This window comes from Neopsephotus bourkii, unplaced genomic scaffold, assembly GCF_033783945.1.
Source record: "Neopsephotus bourkii isolate Nb327-2 ecotype Australia unplaced genomic scaffold, CSIRO-AGI_Nbou_v1 NB_53, whole genome shotgun sequence".
In the NCBI taxonomy this organism is placed as follows: Eukaryota; Metazoa; Chordata; class Aves; order Psittaciformes; family Psittacidae; genus Neopsephotus; species Neopsephotus bourkii.
The window spans coordinates 9,817,612-9,834,138 of NW_026900570.1; the positions used below are offsets into that span (position 1 = coordinate 9,817,612).

General features: G+C 40.3%; 1 protein-coding gene across 2 annotated transcripts in view; it reads left to right on the forward strand.

The window, feature by feature from the left end:
- The window catches only part of ITGB1 (integrin subunit beta 1), a 46,263-nt gene extending 37,658 nt beyond the window's left edge, over positions 1-8,605 (forward strand). The window contains exons 16-17 of one of the 2 annotated variants that reach the window (XM_061350260.1): positions 422-502; positions 7,379-8,605. In XM_061350260.1, the coding sequence (XP_061206244.1) occupies positions 422-496 (75 nt within the window). In that variant the 3' untranslated portion in view covers positions 497-502; positions 7,379-8,605. The remainder of the gene's footprint in view (positions 1-421; positions 503-7,378) is intronic. The other variant, XM_061350269.1, reaches the window with a different exon arrangement.
- Positions 8,606-16,527: the final 7,922 nt, after the last annotated feature.

The window sequence follows — 16,527 nt, forward strand, 5'->3', positions numbered from 1 at the left end:
CAGGTTTAGTTGAGAGAATTCAGTAACTAGTCACAAAATTGTGGCTGAACTAGTCTGTTGAAATCTTCCAAGCCCCCCATATCAACAGAAAATTATGCAAGAGAACCAGGCCTATGGGGTACAGGCTTCCATAGGCTGTGGGGTCACTACCTCTGGGTAATCTTAAGAATCTGCTAATCAAAAAACCTTTGCTAAGCTTGTGTAGAAGTCAACATCTACATGTGCTTGGTGAGAGAATAATTTTAAAAAATAAATCTCCTAGGAAGCCTTTCATTTTTATTAAAGAAAATTTATTCCTTCTGTGCTGGAAAAAAAGTACTAACTTTATGTATAGCATGATTTTTTCACTGATGGTTGAAACTGTTACTTTTCCTTTTTTTCCTGCTGAATTATTCGACATTGACCATTTCTTTTACTTCAGCAAGAAAATCCAATATACAAGAGCCCTATTAACAATTTCAAGAATCCAAACTATGGACGTAAAGCTGGTCTCTAAATCTCAGTTTGTATCTTCTTTCATTTTCTTCCTTTTTTTCCCTTTGCATGTCGCTTCAAATTCGCCGTGTGTCACAGTCAGATAATCACAGTTTGAGTCTTGCTCTCAGTTCATCTACTGCTGCTTTGAGTATGGGGTTCTAAAGAATGCAGCTTGAGAATTGTTAACTTTTTTGGACAGCAAGATTGCTTGCTTACTAATACCACCACTACTGGCTTGAACTATTCTACAGGTGATGATCTTTTTTGGCGGCTAAAAGTGTGGATATATATAAAAGAACAGCTGTTAGGTTTGAAGAAGTTCTTTAGGTTGTTGAGGGGCACAGCATTCAGTGGGAGGTGTTGTCTTTTAGTTCTTCAAATCATCAGTCAATTTGCTTAAAATTGATGTATTTGCAAAGCTAGTTTGGATAATCATAAGACATTCCAGCCTATAAATATCACCGGTTTTATTAGAATAACTCTGGGAACATTCAAAGTAGCCTTACAGATTTTTCATTTTGACCGCTTTGGCTTATTAACCTAGTATAGAGCTACCTGTATTGAAAGTGTAAAATGCATATACCCTTCTGATTCTGAATTTTTTACTGATTTTATTTTTAAATATGCATATTAATTTTTCCCCACATTTCTTCTATTGAAATGGGCATTATCACTGTCCTTGTAGCCCAGCCGGCTTGGGAATCCCCATAGAAAGAAAACACTGAGAGAAGGAAATATTCGTGTCCCCTCTAGATGCTTTTTCCCCCCCAGTTTCCTAGCCCCTCCTAAACTGTGCCTGAAGACCTCATTTCTGTTTGGAAATGCTGACTTCAGTTCTCTTCACACCCAACCTGCAAGGAGGAAAAGCAGTATCCAGAAGAGCAAGTCAGTAAACCAGAAGGGATGGATGCATGCCTTCTCTAGGCTTTGAGTTGCACTTCCTGGAAGGCTTTAGGTGCTCTCCTTCCCTGGGATCTGCTGGGGAAGGAATAAGAAAGGGAGGATGAGATGGGGAGTGGGTGTCAGACGAGTGCTGAGAGATAAGAAGTACAAAGAACAGAGTAGAAGAGGGGAATGAAAAAGTTGGGAAGGCAACACATCCCTTTAAATAATCAAGGGATTTTTTTCAGGAGCCACTGGAAAGGAAGAATCTGTATCTCTAATTTTATTCTGTTTGCTGCTTCCCTTTTTCGAAATAAAAATATATTGTAAACTAGGAATGAGGGGGGAAGGCAGGAATTATGGGTATTTATGCTCTTATGTGTCCTCACTGTGACAACAATCCCAAATACTTTATCCAGCATTCTGAGCCCTTCCGTGATGGAATAAACTTTCCTTTTCTCTTTGCAATCATTTCACTTTCCACTGTGTATCCAGAATTGATTGTAAAAATGTTCATTTTGTTTGCCACACCGACCACATTCACCTCATTTCCATTTATCTTCTCAGAGTTGATTATTCTGGGGAGGAAATGGAGTTCATGTTTCTTTCTAACATTTCACACAGTCCATCTGGTTAAGACTCTTGTTACCTTCTCTTCTGCTACTCACTTAGCTGTGTACTTTGTGTTGCATGCAGGACAAGCATCTAACAAACCATACAGTGTGTAACTCCCATTCTGTGCTCTCATTCTCTGCCTCATGACTTTAAGGATCTAGTGTCCATAGTGCTGCCGTTTTCTCCTCAAATTGTACTTGCAGAAAGCTTTCCTCTTGTGTAACTGGAGAGATTGACTTTGCATTTTTGTTTCACTCAGAAGATGAGAAGTAGGAAAGTGTGGGTTTTTTAAAACATGAATTTATCATTTTTGGTATTCAGAGAAATACCAGAACTTTGAGGAGAGAGGGAGGTGGGTTTAGCTTTATTGGCCACTGAGCAGGAGATGAGTATTTACTTCCTGACCCACAGGAAGTAAAAGAAGAAAACCCTCCTTTCCTCTATAACTAAGATTTTCTAGGGTCTTTAGATTGTTGAAGTATCTTTTCATTTAGGTGAAGAACAAGTTGTCTTTTGTTGCCAAGGCAAGAAGGTCACCTGAAATCCCATTACAAGACAGTGACACTGCAGTAGGTGCCCTCCAGGTGTATCCATATACACAATGAACCATGTGCAGTTTGTATGACTCTTCCCCTTCTTCCACAGGGTTCAAATGTACATGTGGGCTTTGTTACTGCAGCGAGTCAACTGCAGCACCAGGAAGCTTGTCAGGGACCAGGTGCACAAATACCTCACCAGTGCAGACTGCAAGAAAGATGGGAGAGACTCTTTAGCAGGGCCTGTTGCGACAGGATGAGGGGTAATGGTTTTTAACTAGGAGGGGAGGTTCAGGCTGGAGATGAAGAAACAATTTTTTACAATGAGAGTAGTGAAACACTGGCACAGGTTGCCCAGATAGAAGGTGGATGCACCACCCCTGAAGACATTTAAGGCCAGGCTGGACGTGGTTCTAAGCAACCAGATCTAGTTGAGGATGTCTCTGCTTATTGCAGGGGAGTTGGACTAGATGAACTCTGAAGGTCCCTTCCAGCCCAAACTATTCTATGATTCTGTTCCATGGTGGTGTGAGTGACTTGTTGCCACAGTAGCCTTGCAGTTGATGCTCAAACCAGTTAGGCTGAATCAAGTTCTGTTTGTCCTTGGCCTGCAGTGTAGCTACTTTCTTAGTGTCCTTTCACTGCTGTCAGGCCTTGCTGTCTTCGCTGCCTATCTGGTTTAGATTTGTGCTGTTAAAAGAGTGTGTACTCAACAGCAAGCTGGCTCCTTCCCTCTGCTCTCCCAGTCATGGTAGCTGATGCCCTCTGTTGTCTGTATTGCCCTTAACATTGGCTTTGCTTTGTCCTCTGATGCGACTGCAGTATTTATGGGTTAACAGATGGCTTGTTTTATATTACTGTAAAATAATGATTGATATTAATGAGAGCTGAAAATAGCAAGAACCAGCTCTTGAACAATGTCCATCATATTTGAAAAATCATGGCAGCCAGGTGAAGCTTCTGACGACTGGAGAAAGGGAAATATAACCCCCATTTTCAAGAAGGGGAAAATGGATGACCCAGGGAAGTACAGACCAGTCAGTCTCACCTCTGTGCCTGGCAAAATCTTGGAGCAGATTCTCCTGGAAGGCATGCTAAGGCACATGAAAAACAACAAGGTGCTTGGTGACAGCCAGCATGGCTTCACTAAGGGGAAATCCTGACTGGCCAGTTTGGTGACCTCCTATGATGGGGCTACAGAACTGATGGACATCGGTAGAGCAGTTGATGTCATCTGCCTGGACTTGGGCAAAGTGTTCGACACTGTCCCACACAACATCCTTGTCTCTCAATTGGAGAGACATCAATTTGATAGGTGGACCACTCGGTGGATAAAAAACTGTCTGGATGGCCGTATGCAAAGAGTTGTGGTGAATGGCTCAATGTCTGGCTGGAGACCAGTAACGAGTGGTGTCCCTCAGGGATCGGTGTTGGGAATGATCTTGTTCAACATCTTTGTCAGTGACACGGATAGTCGAATTGAGCGCACCCTCAGCAAGTTTGCCGATGACACCAAGCTGTGTGGTTCGGTTGATACACTGGAGGGAAGGAATGCCATCCAGAGGGACCTTGATACTTGTGAGGTGGGCTGATGCCAGCCTTATGAAGTTAAACCATGCCAAGTGCAAGGTCCTACACCTGGGTTGGGGCAATCCCAGGCACAGCTACAGGTTGGGCAGAGAAGAGATTCAGAGCAGCCCTGCAGAGAAGGACTTTGAGGTGCTGGTCAATGAGAAAATGAACATGAGCCAGCTTCAGTGTATGCTCACAGCCCAGAAAGCCAACCGTATCCTGGGCTGCATCAAGAGGAGCGTGACCAGCAGGTTGAAGGAGGTGATCCTGCCCCTTTACTCTGTTCTTGTGAGACCTCACCTGGAGTATTGTGTACAGTTCTGGCGTCCTCAACATAAAAAGGACGTGGAACTGTTGGAACAAGTCCAGAGAAGGGCCTCGAGAATGATCATGGGACTGGAACACCTCCTGTATGAAGATCGGCTGAGAAAGTTGGGGCTATTCAGCCTGGAGAAGAGAAGGCTGCTAATCTCAAGGTTTATACTGTGTGCCAGCTGTGAGGGCCCTAGCTGAGGCGAGACTCATGTTGGACTAGTGGACATTTATTTACTACTCCCCTGTTAGTTTTAATGATAAGCTATGTACATAAGACTTCTCGAGGCCAGGGCTGAGGCACATTGATGGTCTGTGGCTGGGCAAGCTAGGGCCATCGCTGTCTGTGCAGCAGAAGATTGCAGGGAAGGAATTGCAAGTCCCTTGGGAGCCTGTGCTGCGGTTACACGCAGTAGAGCCTCAAGAGCCATTCAGCTGATCACACATAAGGTTGGGTGAACCTAAATAGTTCTCTGTGTGGTGACTAAACCTCCATTATTTGTAGTGGAACTGAGACACTCAACTGCCCTGGGGAGATGCCTTATTCAGTGACCTAAATCTTATTGTGTGCTTCTGAGTTCTTGAGAACCTGAAGTGTGAGTACGGGGGAAGACAGTACAGGGTTTCAGTTTCTCTGTAAATAGGGCTTTTGCTAAATAAAAAGCATGTAAATTTTGAATTCTGATTTCTTTAAAAAAAGCATCATAATAAAACCTGCAATCTTATCATGTAATTTGCATTTTAAACTTGATTATAAGCACAACTTAATTGTATGAGCAGCATCCTGCAAATTTCCAAATTTTAGCCCTAACCTTTTGACCAATTCCTATACTATCTGATAAACATTATCTCTCCTTTGCAAACTGGAAAATGTTAACATACACCTCCCTGTATATACATGCTGAGGGTAGCCTGTTTTGTGACATGTTCAAGGTTAAAAGCACAGTGTAACAAGAATTACATAATGCATCGCCCTAGACATGCTGTGCAATACCTCCTGGTCTGTAGATGAGATGGCTTATTGAGCTTCCAGGCTTGATCTGCATCACAGATTTTAATGATTTATATTTTTAAGAATTCATTAAAACTTATGAGGAAACAAGCAATGTACATTGCCAAGGACTTGGAGGTGTAATGAGATGCTTAAATTACTCCAGATTAAATCCCTCATTCCTGGATGTTTTTCCAGTTTCATTTACGTCTTACTATTGCAAAGCTATTTGTTAAAAACACTGGGGGGAGTAATTTTGCATTGATGACTTTGGCAGAGGAGTAGCCACAGCACTGTGTTCCATTTACTTAAAAAATAAATCTTGATTTCCCATCCCTTTCTGAACCAGTAGTTGATATAATTTTGGTCAAGCTCCAGTTTGCCAGGGAACTGTTGGAAGGGTCTGTGCTGTTAACTGTGTATTTGTGAAGTGCAGCCAGCACTGGACACACAGTTCTTCCTTCACCTCAAGCCAGAAGACGTTGACTCTGCTTTTGAGAAGAGTGAACAGAGAACCCTGACTTCCATTGTCCAGTGATCCATGTTCTGGCTGAGCTCTGTTGTTCTGGGTAGGATTGGGTGTGCCTCATTGCTGTCTGCATGCAGAGAAGCTGGTTTTAAGGAGAAAAGCCCTTTGTGAAAAGAACCCTGGCATAAAGGCAGTTCACCACCTAAACAGTTGTCAGCTACCAAGAGTTTGCTGGGGTAGACCAGTTACTTGCCACATACCAGGTCTTGCTAACAGTAGGCAACAAACTTCCCAGGAGTTTTGATATGAATATTTCACACCTAGCTGGTTTCTTGCTTGCCTTGTCACCTCTGGGCACATTCTGTGGTATTCCCAGGTGATTTTCCAAGTTTATGCCCCTGAGAAAACAGACACATGTGGTGGTGTGTGCCTAGCAGGAGGATTTCCTTTGACGCCAGAAAAAAAATGGTTTAACCTGAAATATTTTAAATGCTGTGTGATTTAATAGAGTAAAATTTAATTCATATAGTCATGTAGGCCATCTCGGATTGAGGGGAACTTCAGAAGAGAGGTTCACTTACTGCTGCTGAAGGCCACATTCAGTTATGGCCAGAACTGCACTCAGTACTGCATTCCTGCAGGTATTACTTCTATATAGCTTTGTTCTGGTAAACATTTGTTCAGGTTGACGTTCAGGTGGTGGTGAAAACAGAGTACTGCAGGTCCCAGCTGTGTGGGTGCAGTACTGGCAGTAGCCGTTTCTCCTGCTGAGATTTGTCTACTAATTTTGAATCCAGGCTGTTTATCTTCAGTGTGAAAGGATGCCATAAATGGAGCAAGATTTACTGAGGTAAAAGGAAACCTGGGAAGAAAGGAAGCTTAAAATGAGGTTTGTTTAGAGGTTTTCAAATCTTAGCATGTGTAGGCATTTCTCATATCAGTAGGAGTTGTGGTTTTATTTACAGCATTTGCATCAGTACAGAAGTTGTTGTTCCATCTGTGAGTTTTGTACATACAGGGGCTGGGGGACCTGAAGTAATAAAAGGAGAATGATGAGTACTGAATGTTCAGTGTAAATATTGAATGTGTATTGTAAACATACTGCAAGCCCTTCCACTTTCTTTCTGGAATTATGTTACAAGATAAGCTGTTTAAACATTTACTGTAGCAGAATGTGGTCTGTGGTCGGCTGTGGTTTCAAACAACGCTGTTTACAGTTCTGTTCCTCTTCAAAACTATCATGGTGGGTCGCAGGCCCTGCGGTGACCACAGGAGGTTGTGAAGGAAATCTGTGGTATGAACTGAATGGGATCGTGCCCTAACCCTTTGCCTTGTTAGCTGAGCATGCCTTTATTCAAGTTGCTAGAGGGAAAACTAGTTTGACTTAAGCTGTTTGTGTGTACAAACAAAATATTAATGGGTAATTTCTTACACTAATTTTAGGCTAATTTTTACACTTCTTGGTGTTTGATTTTTTTTTTCCTCTTTAAATGTTAATATAAATATTTTTTTCTCTCTTTCTAGGGTGAAAATCCTATTTACAAGAGTGCAGTGACAACTGTGGTCAATCCTAAATACGAGGGAAAATGAACACTGCTTGTATAACTTCACAACACTGTATGCAGCATAGCAATTTTTGTAGTCACAGTAAGATAGATTTAGGGCAAACTGCAGTGATTTTACTAATTCATTACATATAGGTTTGTTTTCCTGTGTGAAAATGTACCATATGTAATTTTTTTTTATTTTTGTTTTATTTTTTTGCCAATGGAAGTAATCAGTGCCGGGGGTCTGACTCACCAGAAAAAACTTGAGACTGTGTAGCCTGGTCAGCTGAGGTCACGTGGTGCCTTTTTCAGCCTTTCCCACTCCCGTGCTGCAAATCCAGGTCCTCTGCAGGGTGCGATGCTGCTGTGGCATGCCTGGGAGGGAAATGGTGCAAGCAATCGGCATGAGGGCTCTGCCTAGCCATTTAGTATTAAACTTTTTAGCTTTACAGGGAAATCAGGGCTTGAGTTTGCAGATACAATTAAACTTATGTAGCATGGAGCTGATGGTGAATTGGTCTTCTACTTGCTAGACATGTGATTAAGTATATGGTAAGTTGAGTAAGTTGGAAGCGAGCAGTGTAAATGACTGAAAAGTGTGTGCATATCTATTTTTAATGTGTAAGTTGCTTTTTGCCAGGTTAGGTTTAAAATGAAAGGGTTGAGAAGAATGTTCAGATGGAAAAAATAGCTTTAAAACGTGCCATTACTGAAAAAGTTGCTGACTGGTAACTTGCTTGTTTTTCCTTTGTAAATTCAAGCCCTGGGTGGCAGTATCATGAAGTACCATACCAAGACATCCTCAGAACACCTAAGGGCCTTACTTGATACTGTGTCTTTATTCTGTCATATTTCCTTGGTTTAAAGCCTGGTGCTTTGTCACCCTTCTAATCTTTTTAACGTATTTTGTTGCAGTTCTTTTTGTAATATTTTTGTATCACACCAGCTTTTATTTTTGCCTTTTTTGTGAGCAGTCTTAGCTGTAAATTTGCCTTTACCCTGTAGCTAAGATTGCGTAGTTTGTCATGTGAAAAGTCACACAGCATCCTTGACATGTGCCATGTATATTTGCCTCTGACCATTCAAACTGCATCATAGTCATATCCTTGTTTTAAGTGCCTTTTTATTTTAACAGATGTTCACTTTTTACAGTGCTATTACTGAAGTTATTTATTAAATAAAAGTACCTTAAAATACTTCTAAACCTTGTCTCTTTATCTTGCAGAAGTTGATACCGTTCGGAAAACCAAGGTCTGAGTCTGTTTGGTAAAAGGTGATAAACATTGTAATAATAACAGATAGAACCTTTAGGTAAAGTCTGACGAGCGTGAAGCAGAAGGGATCTTGGGTAATAAATGTTAGCTGCTGTATGAAGTGCACAAAGGCCAGGGTGTAGCACAGTGTAGTGTGTTACCTATAGTGACCATTGACATAAAGCCTCAAGCTTCTGCTTGCATGTGCACTGGGGAAGTTTGGTAGTTTGGTAGCTGTTCCACTGAATGTGTATTTGTTAATACTGTTTCACAACACACAGCAATGGAGAAAGAGTACTGCATTTTGTAGGAAAAGAAAGTCTGCCAAATTTTTTTGAAGGGCATAATGTACTAGATAGATTATCAAAACCACTTTGTAATTAAATATATTCCTAAAGTATATTCATGGAATCTCTATGATTCTTTTTTTTTTCCAAACTGTTGGTACTTCAGGTTATCCTGAGAAGCTGAGGGAACCTGTTCAAAAAGTCCTTTTTATCCTCCATCTGAGGGCAGCAGGAGCCTGGTCTCCATAAAATAGGAGAGGTTGGAGATTGGTGGGGGGGGTCTGTCTCCATCTCTCTTGGGGGTCGGGGGGGCAGCTGGAGACAAGAGGATCCAAGAAGCAGTTAGAAAACAGTCTTGGTTGTCTGAGGCCAGTTACTGAAGGGATCCAGGGTGAGGTGGGCATATGTTGGTGTGTTCAAGGCAGGGTGGCAGCACTGGGGAGAGTGGGCAGCTGTGGGGCAGGCTGTCAGCCTGGCACCGGCGTGATGGGCACTGCAGACATGTCTGTATTTCCCACTAACAAACAAGCCTTCATTCTGACCAGCTGGAAAAACTAAGTGGAGGAAACCACTGGTCCTGTTCAGATTTCCATGTGTGTTGGCTTTTCTCTGTAGTGTGTGTGTGCTGTATACGTGTTTTGTGTGTGTCTGCACGTCCTTACCGGGAGCACATGCTTAGGCTCACTACAGTATGGAGCTGCTGCAGCCTCACTTCTCTTGGGCTGCTGGATTTAGCAACAGGTACATTTTGTGATGGTCGATGCAAATGAGTAAACTCAGAGACGGGAAGAAGCTGTGCAGTAATTTAGCCTGCTGTCTTTCCTAACAAAGACACAGTACTGCTCTGAATTAGTTCCTACATCATGAATGCTCACTCATGTATTGCTTTTCCAAGTAGGTGAAACTAAACAAGCCTGAGAATTACATGTAACCTGACCACCAAGTAAGAAGTCTCGGGGGCTGCACCTGTGTGTACAACGTGTGTTTTCCTCTGGATGCTGACTTTACAGAATTGTGACTTGACCGTGGCCAGGATGACATGACATTTTCATTGGGGCACTTGAATATTTTACCTCCCTTCCTACCACTTTGGTCACTTCCCCAACAACATTCAGGATTTTCAACTGTTAAGGAAAGATGCAGAAACTTCTTCTCACCGTGTTCTGTATTACTTGGCTATGAAAACCCTTCTTTGGAGACAAGGCAGCTTAAACAGAAGGGGTAATTTCTGACCTTTATGGCTCTTGGGATTCAGTATTCTAGAAAGATTAATCCCACATCCGTCTCTCAGAATGTATCAAAATTCCTTTCAGATCTGGTTGGGGGGTTTTTTGTTGTTTTTCTTTTTTACTTCTTAGTCTTCCCCGGGTTTCACAAAACACCGTGATCCTGAACTAAGCAGAATTCATGTAACACAGGTAGCAGAATGCTGACCTTTGGGAACCCTGATCCTTATACAGCATTACCAGTTCTGCCTAAATTAAGCAAATTTTTAACTACGTGTGTATTAACCTTGTTCCATCCACTCATTTATATGTTACATGTTCTGTGGTTTCCTTAATGAGTCTGGTTTCAAAATACTTCTGTGGATAGGTAGATGACTTTTACACAGAGATGCTCCTGAAGGCTTTGGATTCAAGTAGCCTGTTGAGGAGAGCTTTTTGTTTAAACTGGGTTTCCAGTAGCCACACAGCCAGATGGAAGCTGGTTAATATCTCCAAGTGAACAATTGCTTAAATGAGAGAGAACAGATGCCATCCTACAGTATCAGGTCCAAGATATTGTAAGTGTCACAGAACATATGATTTGCTCTAAAGCAGGATTGGATGCTCTACCTAAGAGAGATGGTGTAGCTCAAATATGATAAACTGCTGGAAAATAGTAGTTGTGAATGCTCCTTGCCTTATAAATAATGAACTCAGCTACTTCCCCTGGATTCTGCAAGTTGGTGAAGCAATGAACTAATACTAAAATACCAACAACAGATGCATAGACTCAAAAGATTGGGATCTGACTCAAGCCAGATAAAGGAACCCAGTAGTGTATCTCTTAACATAACTGTAGTCTAGCTATCCCTAATCCACCAATTTCTCTGATTCCTATCCAGTAACTGAAGAGCTAAACTAGAATTACTTTATGGTGGCTGTTAATGAAACAAAGGTTCTTATCCTGGATTGAAACAGAAACAGCAAAAATCCAAGTCAGCTAAAGAAAATATCTCTCTAATCACATGCTTTATCAAGTAACATCCAACCTTTGCCACAGCATGTTAAGTGTTTTGCCTTAACCTGCCTCTGGGCTGCTTGAAACCCTCTACAGCTAGTCGAGTTGAGACCTGTCAGACAAACTGAAATGGTCTCTTAGCACAGTCTTGAGCACTAACCAGTGTGTGAGGAAATTTACACTGATAAATATATGCTTCCCCTGGGATTCTGATGTTTTTCTTTCCTTTTCTGCACAGTTGCACTGCTCTACAATATGACCATTTTTTCTTTTCCATCACAAATATAAATCCATTCTCAGAGCACAAAATGTGAACAGGGAGGTGGGGTAAAACTCTTATTTACTAAAGCTTTGGTATTGATCAAATAGAAGTGCTGAAAGAGTATGCTCTCTAGCCACAGAGTTGTACTATTAAGAGGGTATTTTCCAAGCACTTCTGGTTTTCTTTCTGAAGAATTAGAGGTGCTGCCAAAGCAGTTACCTAGAAGAAGGAAAATATTTATAAGCAACTGTGAATACAATTGCTAGAACAGAGTGCTGTGAAGTAATTCAAGTGAATGTTTGTTAAGGATAATACGTACATTAACCTGCATCTCATTAAAATATATAAAGAGCAGCTAGGAAAAAACACTGTAGGGTATAATTTGAAATAACTTGAGAATATTTTGGTTAAACATTAATTTTAAATGTTGAAGGCAGGGTTGGGTGTTTTTTTTTTAATAACAGTAACCTGTTAGAAATAGCTTCTTAAATACAGAGAAAGAAAAAAGAAGTCTTGAATACTGCCAGTGGAAAATGATCAGGAATGTATTTGTTTATTCTTCACAGGACAGCTATATGAACTGTCCCACCTTGTTTTAACACTGCATTACACAAAACTTAAACAAGTATTTTTTTATGCACAATAGATTTTAAAATACTATATTCTCGATTCTCTGCTACATGAAATTTCAGGCTCTTGATTCCATTCCTAATTTTACATACATCATTAGGATTGCCAAAGCAGATTTTGATACACGCTTTAAATTCTATTTGACTCTCAAGTGATGTGAAGAGTAAGACTTCCATTAGCAATGTCTTGCATTGCAAACTCTTGAATATTATTTACATATGTGGGTTTTGGTGTAGTTTTGTTTTGGGTTTGGTTTTTTGTTTGTTTTTTTTTTTTTGGGGGGGGTTGCTATTTGAAAGTTCCAAGCTGCATCTTCTTACCAAGATACTGATTACCAATTAAGGATGCCTCACTGTGAACAATGAGCCAACGCTGCAGATGAAAGCATGGATTATTCCTCATATGAACTACATACTTCTGCTTAGCCACTAACACATCTACAGACCAGAGTCTGCTTTTTCCTTTGCTCTTTGCTTCCTGAGAGCATGGTGTACCGAAGGAGAGGATGAGCTAGTGCAGGCACAGCTGGTAGCGAGATGTGTTGGACAATGTTTCTTTGTAATGGGGTGAATGTCGGGAAGCAAAGTTCCAGAGTGAGTGATGAGGAGAATGCCTGAAGTATGGAAGCAGTGCACAGAGGAAGGGTAGGCAGGGGAAGGAAGAGCCAGGGCACGTGTGAAAGAGAGGGAAATCCGCCTGTTTTCCTTAAGTCACTCACACTCCTCCAGCTATATGTTTACTTTCATATCCTTTTACAAAGTTTTCTACTTTGCAGTTACCAATGAATCTGTGATTAAATGGCGTCTTGTCACATTCTCAACTTTTTGCAAGCTCTTCAGATTTTCTTCCATTTCAGCAATCAAAATTTCTCCTTCCCTCATGTGTTCATGATGAGTTCTCCCATAGAAAGTGAATGATTTTGGTGTATATCTCAGAAAAAAATTACAGAACAGCTCTTTAAAATGAAAACCAAGATACAGAACATGGAAAAGGATTGTTTGTATTTCCTCAATGACAATATCATGGCAATACAGAACAGTCAATATAGATTAATCAAACCATTGTAGTTCATTAGAGAAAGTAATTATGTGCTGTAAAAAAAAACACCTGGAATTGAAAAAACTACTTTTTTATCTATTATAGTATTTATATTTTATGTTAGCACAGGGTCAAGGCAAGTAAAAAAAGGAAAAAATAAAGTTAAGTCTGTGTCGGAAGCATCATAGATTTTGTTCTAGGAATATCTCCTATCCAAAGCACAGCCCTAAGAATAATCAATCACGTGGTCATGGGGTTTTTTCTGAATAAGCAGTATAGACTCAGGATCAAGGCCTACTTCAGAATCCTGTATAAAAAAAAAAGGCATCAAAATCCAGTAATTCAGATCAAATGCATTTATTTTCTGCACAAGTAATAATCTAAGAAATAAGAAGGGGTAAAGAGTGCCTGGTTTTTTTTTAATGAGGTTGTTGACATAGCATAATAGGCGCATCAGAAACTGAAAGGATGATAACTGATAGGATATTATAATTGCAAGAGTGATAGAAGTCAAGCCATCTACTATAGTAGTGCCTAATTTCAAGAAGGGAAAGTATAAACAATAAAGGAGTAGCCATGTTTGGAGGGAGGGACCAGATTATTCTTGGGCACCATAAAGCCTGTTCAAGAAAGACTTGGATCAGACAGGAGAAGGACTGAATAAACAGTGAAAGAAACTGATCAAAGTAAGAAGGTGTCCTTGAAAAAGATAAATTGCATTTAAATGAAGAAAATAAAAAAGAACAGTTAAACATTAAAAGTATGCTAAAGAGGATTTAGCTCTTCATGGAAGGCATAAAAACTAATAAATACACTGGAACAAGTAGCCTGAAACTGAGATATAAGGACAGCTGGAACAGCGAAACAGGATAGGTAAATTCATTCTTTGCATCTATATTTACTGGAAAGGAGTTTCATGAGCTAGCCACCCTCAAATCCCATCTGGGGCAAACACCAGAGAAATCATTCAAACTAAAGTGTCAAAATATTCTAGAGATAAATCAACAAAAGCAATTGCAGCAAACTGCCAAGAGCCAATGTTAATCATTTAAGAAGGCTTAAGAAATTCAAGGACGAGTGCCAGATCTCATTGCTATGTGAATGGAAAAACGCTAACATACATAGTCTCAATTTTTAAAAGGCTTTCTGGAAGCTAAAAATATATATACAGAAGAGTTATACAGATGTTGTGGACAGGGTAAGTAGATCACATCATGGAAGATTCAACATGGGCTGAAGGAAGTCATATCTCACAAATCTAGGCTTCTTTGAGGGAGTCAGTAACATACACAGAGAGATAATTCCACTAACTGGAGTTACAAAGATTTTCAACAATGCTTTTCATCAGACCCTTAAAGAAACTTCCAGAGAATGTGTGAAAAGTCTTCAAAATAATAGGTAACTATTAAAGGGGAAGATAGAAAATATAGCACAGGATTTAATTACCAGTTTTCTAATTTGAAAGTTGTTATTGATGGAGTCTTCAACCTGCGAGCAGTGCTCCTCATAATACAGCCCAGAACCAACAAGGTCCTCCTCTATAGAGCTGCTTTCCATATGGTTGGGCCCCAGTATGTGCTGGTGCATGGGGTTATTCCTCCCCAGGTGCAAGTCTTGGCACTTCTCTTCATTGAATGTCATGAGGGTCCTCTCTGCCCAATTCCCAGCCGGACCACATCCCTCTGACTTTCAGCACAACCACACAGTGTACCAGCCACTCCTCACAGTTTTGTATTGACTGTAAACTTGCTGAGGGTGCACCCTTACCCTTCATCCAGGCCATTATAGATGATGTTAAACCGTAAAGGGCCCAATACCAAACCCTGGGATACACCACTGGAGACTGGCCTCCAACTAGACTTTGTACCACTGATCGCAACCACCTCAGCCCAGCTGTTTAGTCAGCTTTCAACCCACTTCACTGTCCACTTGTCTAACATACAGTTCACCACCTTGTCTACAATGATGATATGGGAAACAGTGTCAGAAGCCATACTAAAGTCAAGATAACATCCACTGCTGTCCCCTCAGAAAATTATTCATACATTTAAATGAAAGAAAATGGTAAAAATCACTTGTATCTGTATTTACTGACAATATCTGAACTACCTGTAGTCTACTCAGGAAATAAGGTACAGAGCATCAGCATAATGTTCAGCAGCAGTCAATAAAACATCTAGAATAATCAGGGTTTACTAGAAAAAGAGTAAAAAGCAAACCAGAAAAGCTTGACAAAATCTAAAAAAGAAAAGGAGTGATGTGACTGAATCTTGAATATTGCTTCAGTCTCAGCCTTCTCAGCAAAGATACAATAAAACTGGAAAAAATACTGAGGAGGATGCCAAATTAGAAGTTGTATTCCAGTCTATACAGACTAAATACAAAAGGATTTTCAGCCTGGAAAAGACAAATGATGATATCATAGTGACCTCTTATGAGAGGCAATGGAGAAGGTGAACAGGGGAAGACCAAAGAGTTATCAGACAAAGATAATTTCAAGCTCAGATTAAAGTACCTCTTCCCATAACCATAATTAAGCTGTAAAATACTTTTACATACTGTGGATGCTATGGATTTAAAATGAATAAATAAATTCATCAAAAAAGAATTTATCAAGGGAGATTAGCTACAGAGCATAGCAAATATGGCTTAATTTGAAATTGGAGAATGTTCTGGGAAGAATTATACGCTGTTCTCTACACATCTGCTTTTGAACACAGATGGAGAGAGAGCACTGGATTATATGAACTTTCAATCTGATCCAGGAAGGTTAGAAACCTTTATATTCTTTAGTATCCACCATTCATGCCACAAATTGGCTAGCTGCAAGAGCCTGTTGCAGGCTTTTCCAGTTCAATTCCAAGCTAGTAAACAAAAGCTTTTTTCTTTTCCCTCCTGCATTTTCTTTTCTATCATAAGAAAAAAAAAACTTTGTAGCAATAATTATCAGTAAATCACATTTACTGTTTTAAAATCTGATTCAAAAGAAATAATAGATATATTGCAGTAAGGTTGTCTGGCCTGCTACATCGTATCACAGCAATGGGTACATCAAAACCTCATTCTGATGAGAACAGGAAGCAACAAATTCATTTCAAGACTCTCCACTGATGTAATATTAGACCACTTTTCCATAAATCTCTCAAAAAAGCAACAGGAAATCAGTGTGTATCAAGAGATCTGGGAGCTGATGCAGAAGAGATGCCTGGCAGAAAGAGACACCTCACTTCAGTCTAATACATGAGGAAAAAATACGCACTTAGCAGCATATGCCTAAGAAGACACCACCAGTCTGCTCCTTGCATTATGTTCTTTTACATGGTGCGTGAATTTTATTACAACAGAAAATCTAGCCATTTGGATGTAGTTTATAGAGTCTGGGATTTTCAAAACCACCTATAACTTGAAACAACCAAATGCATCAACTTTTCTA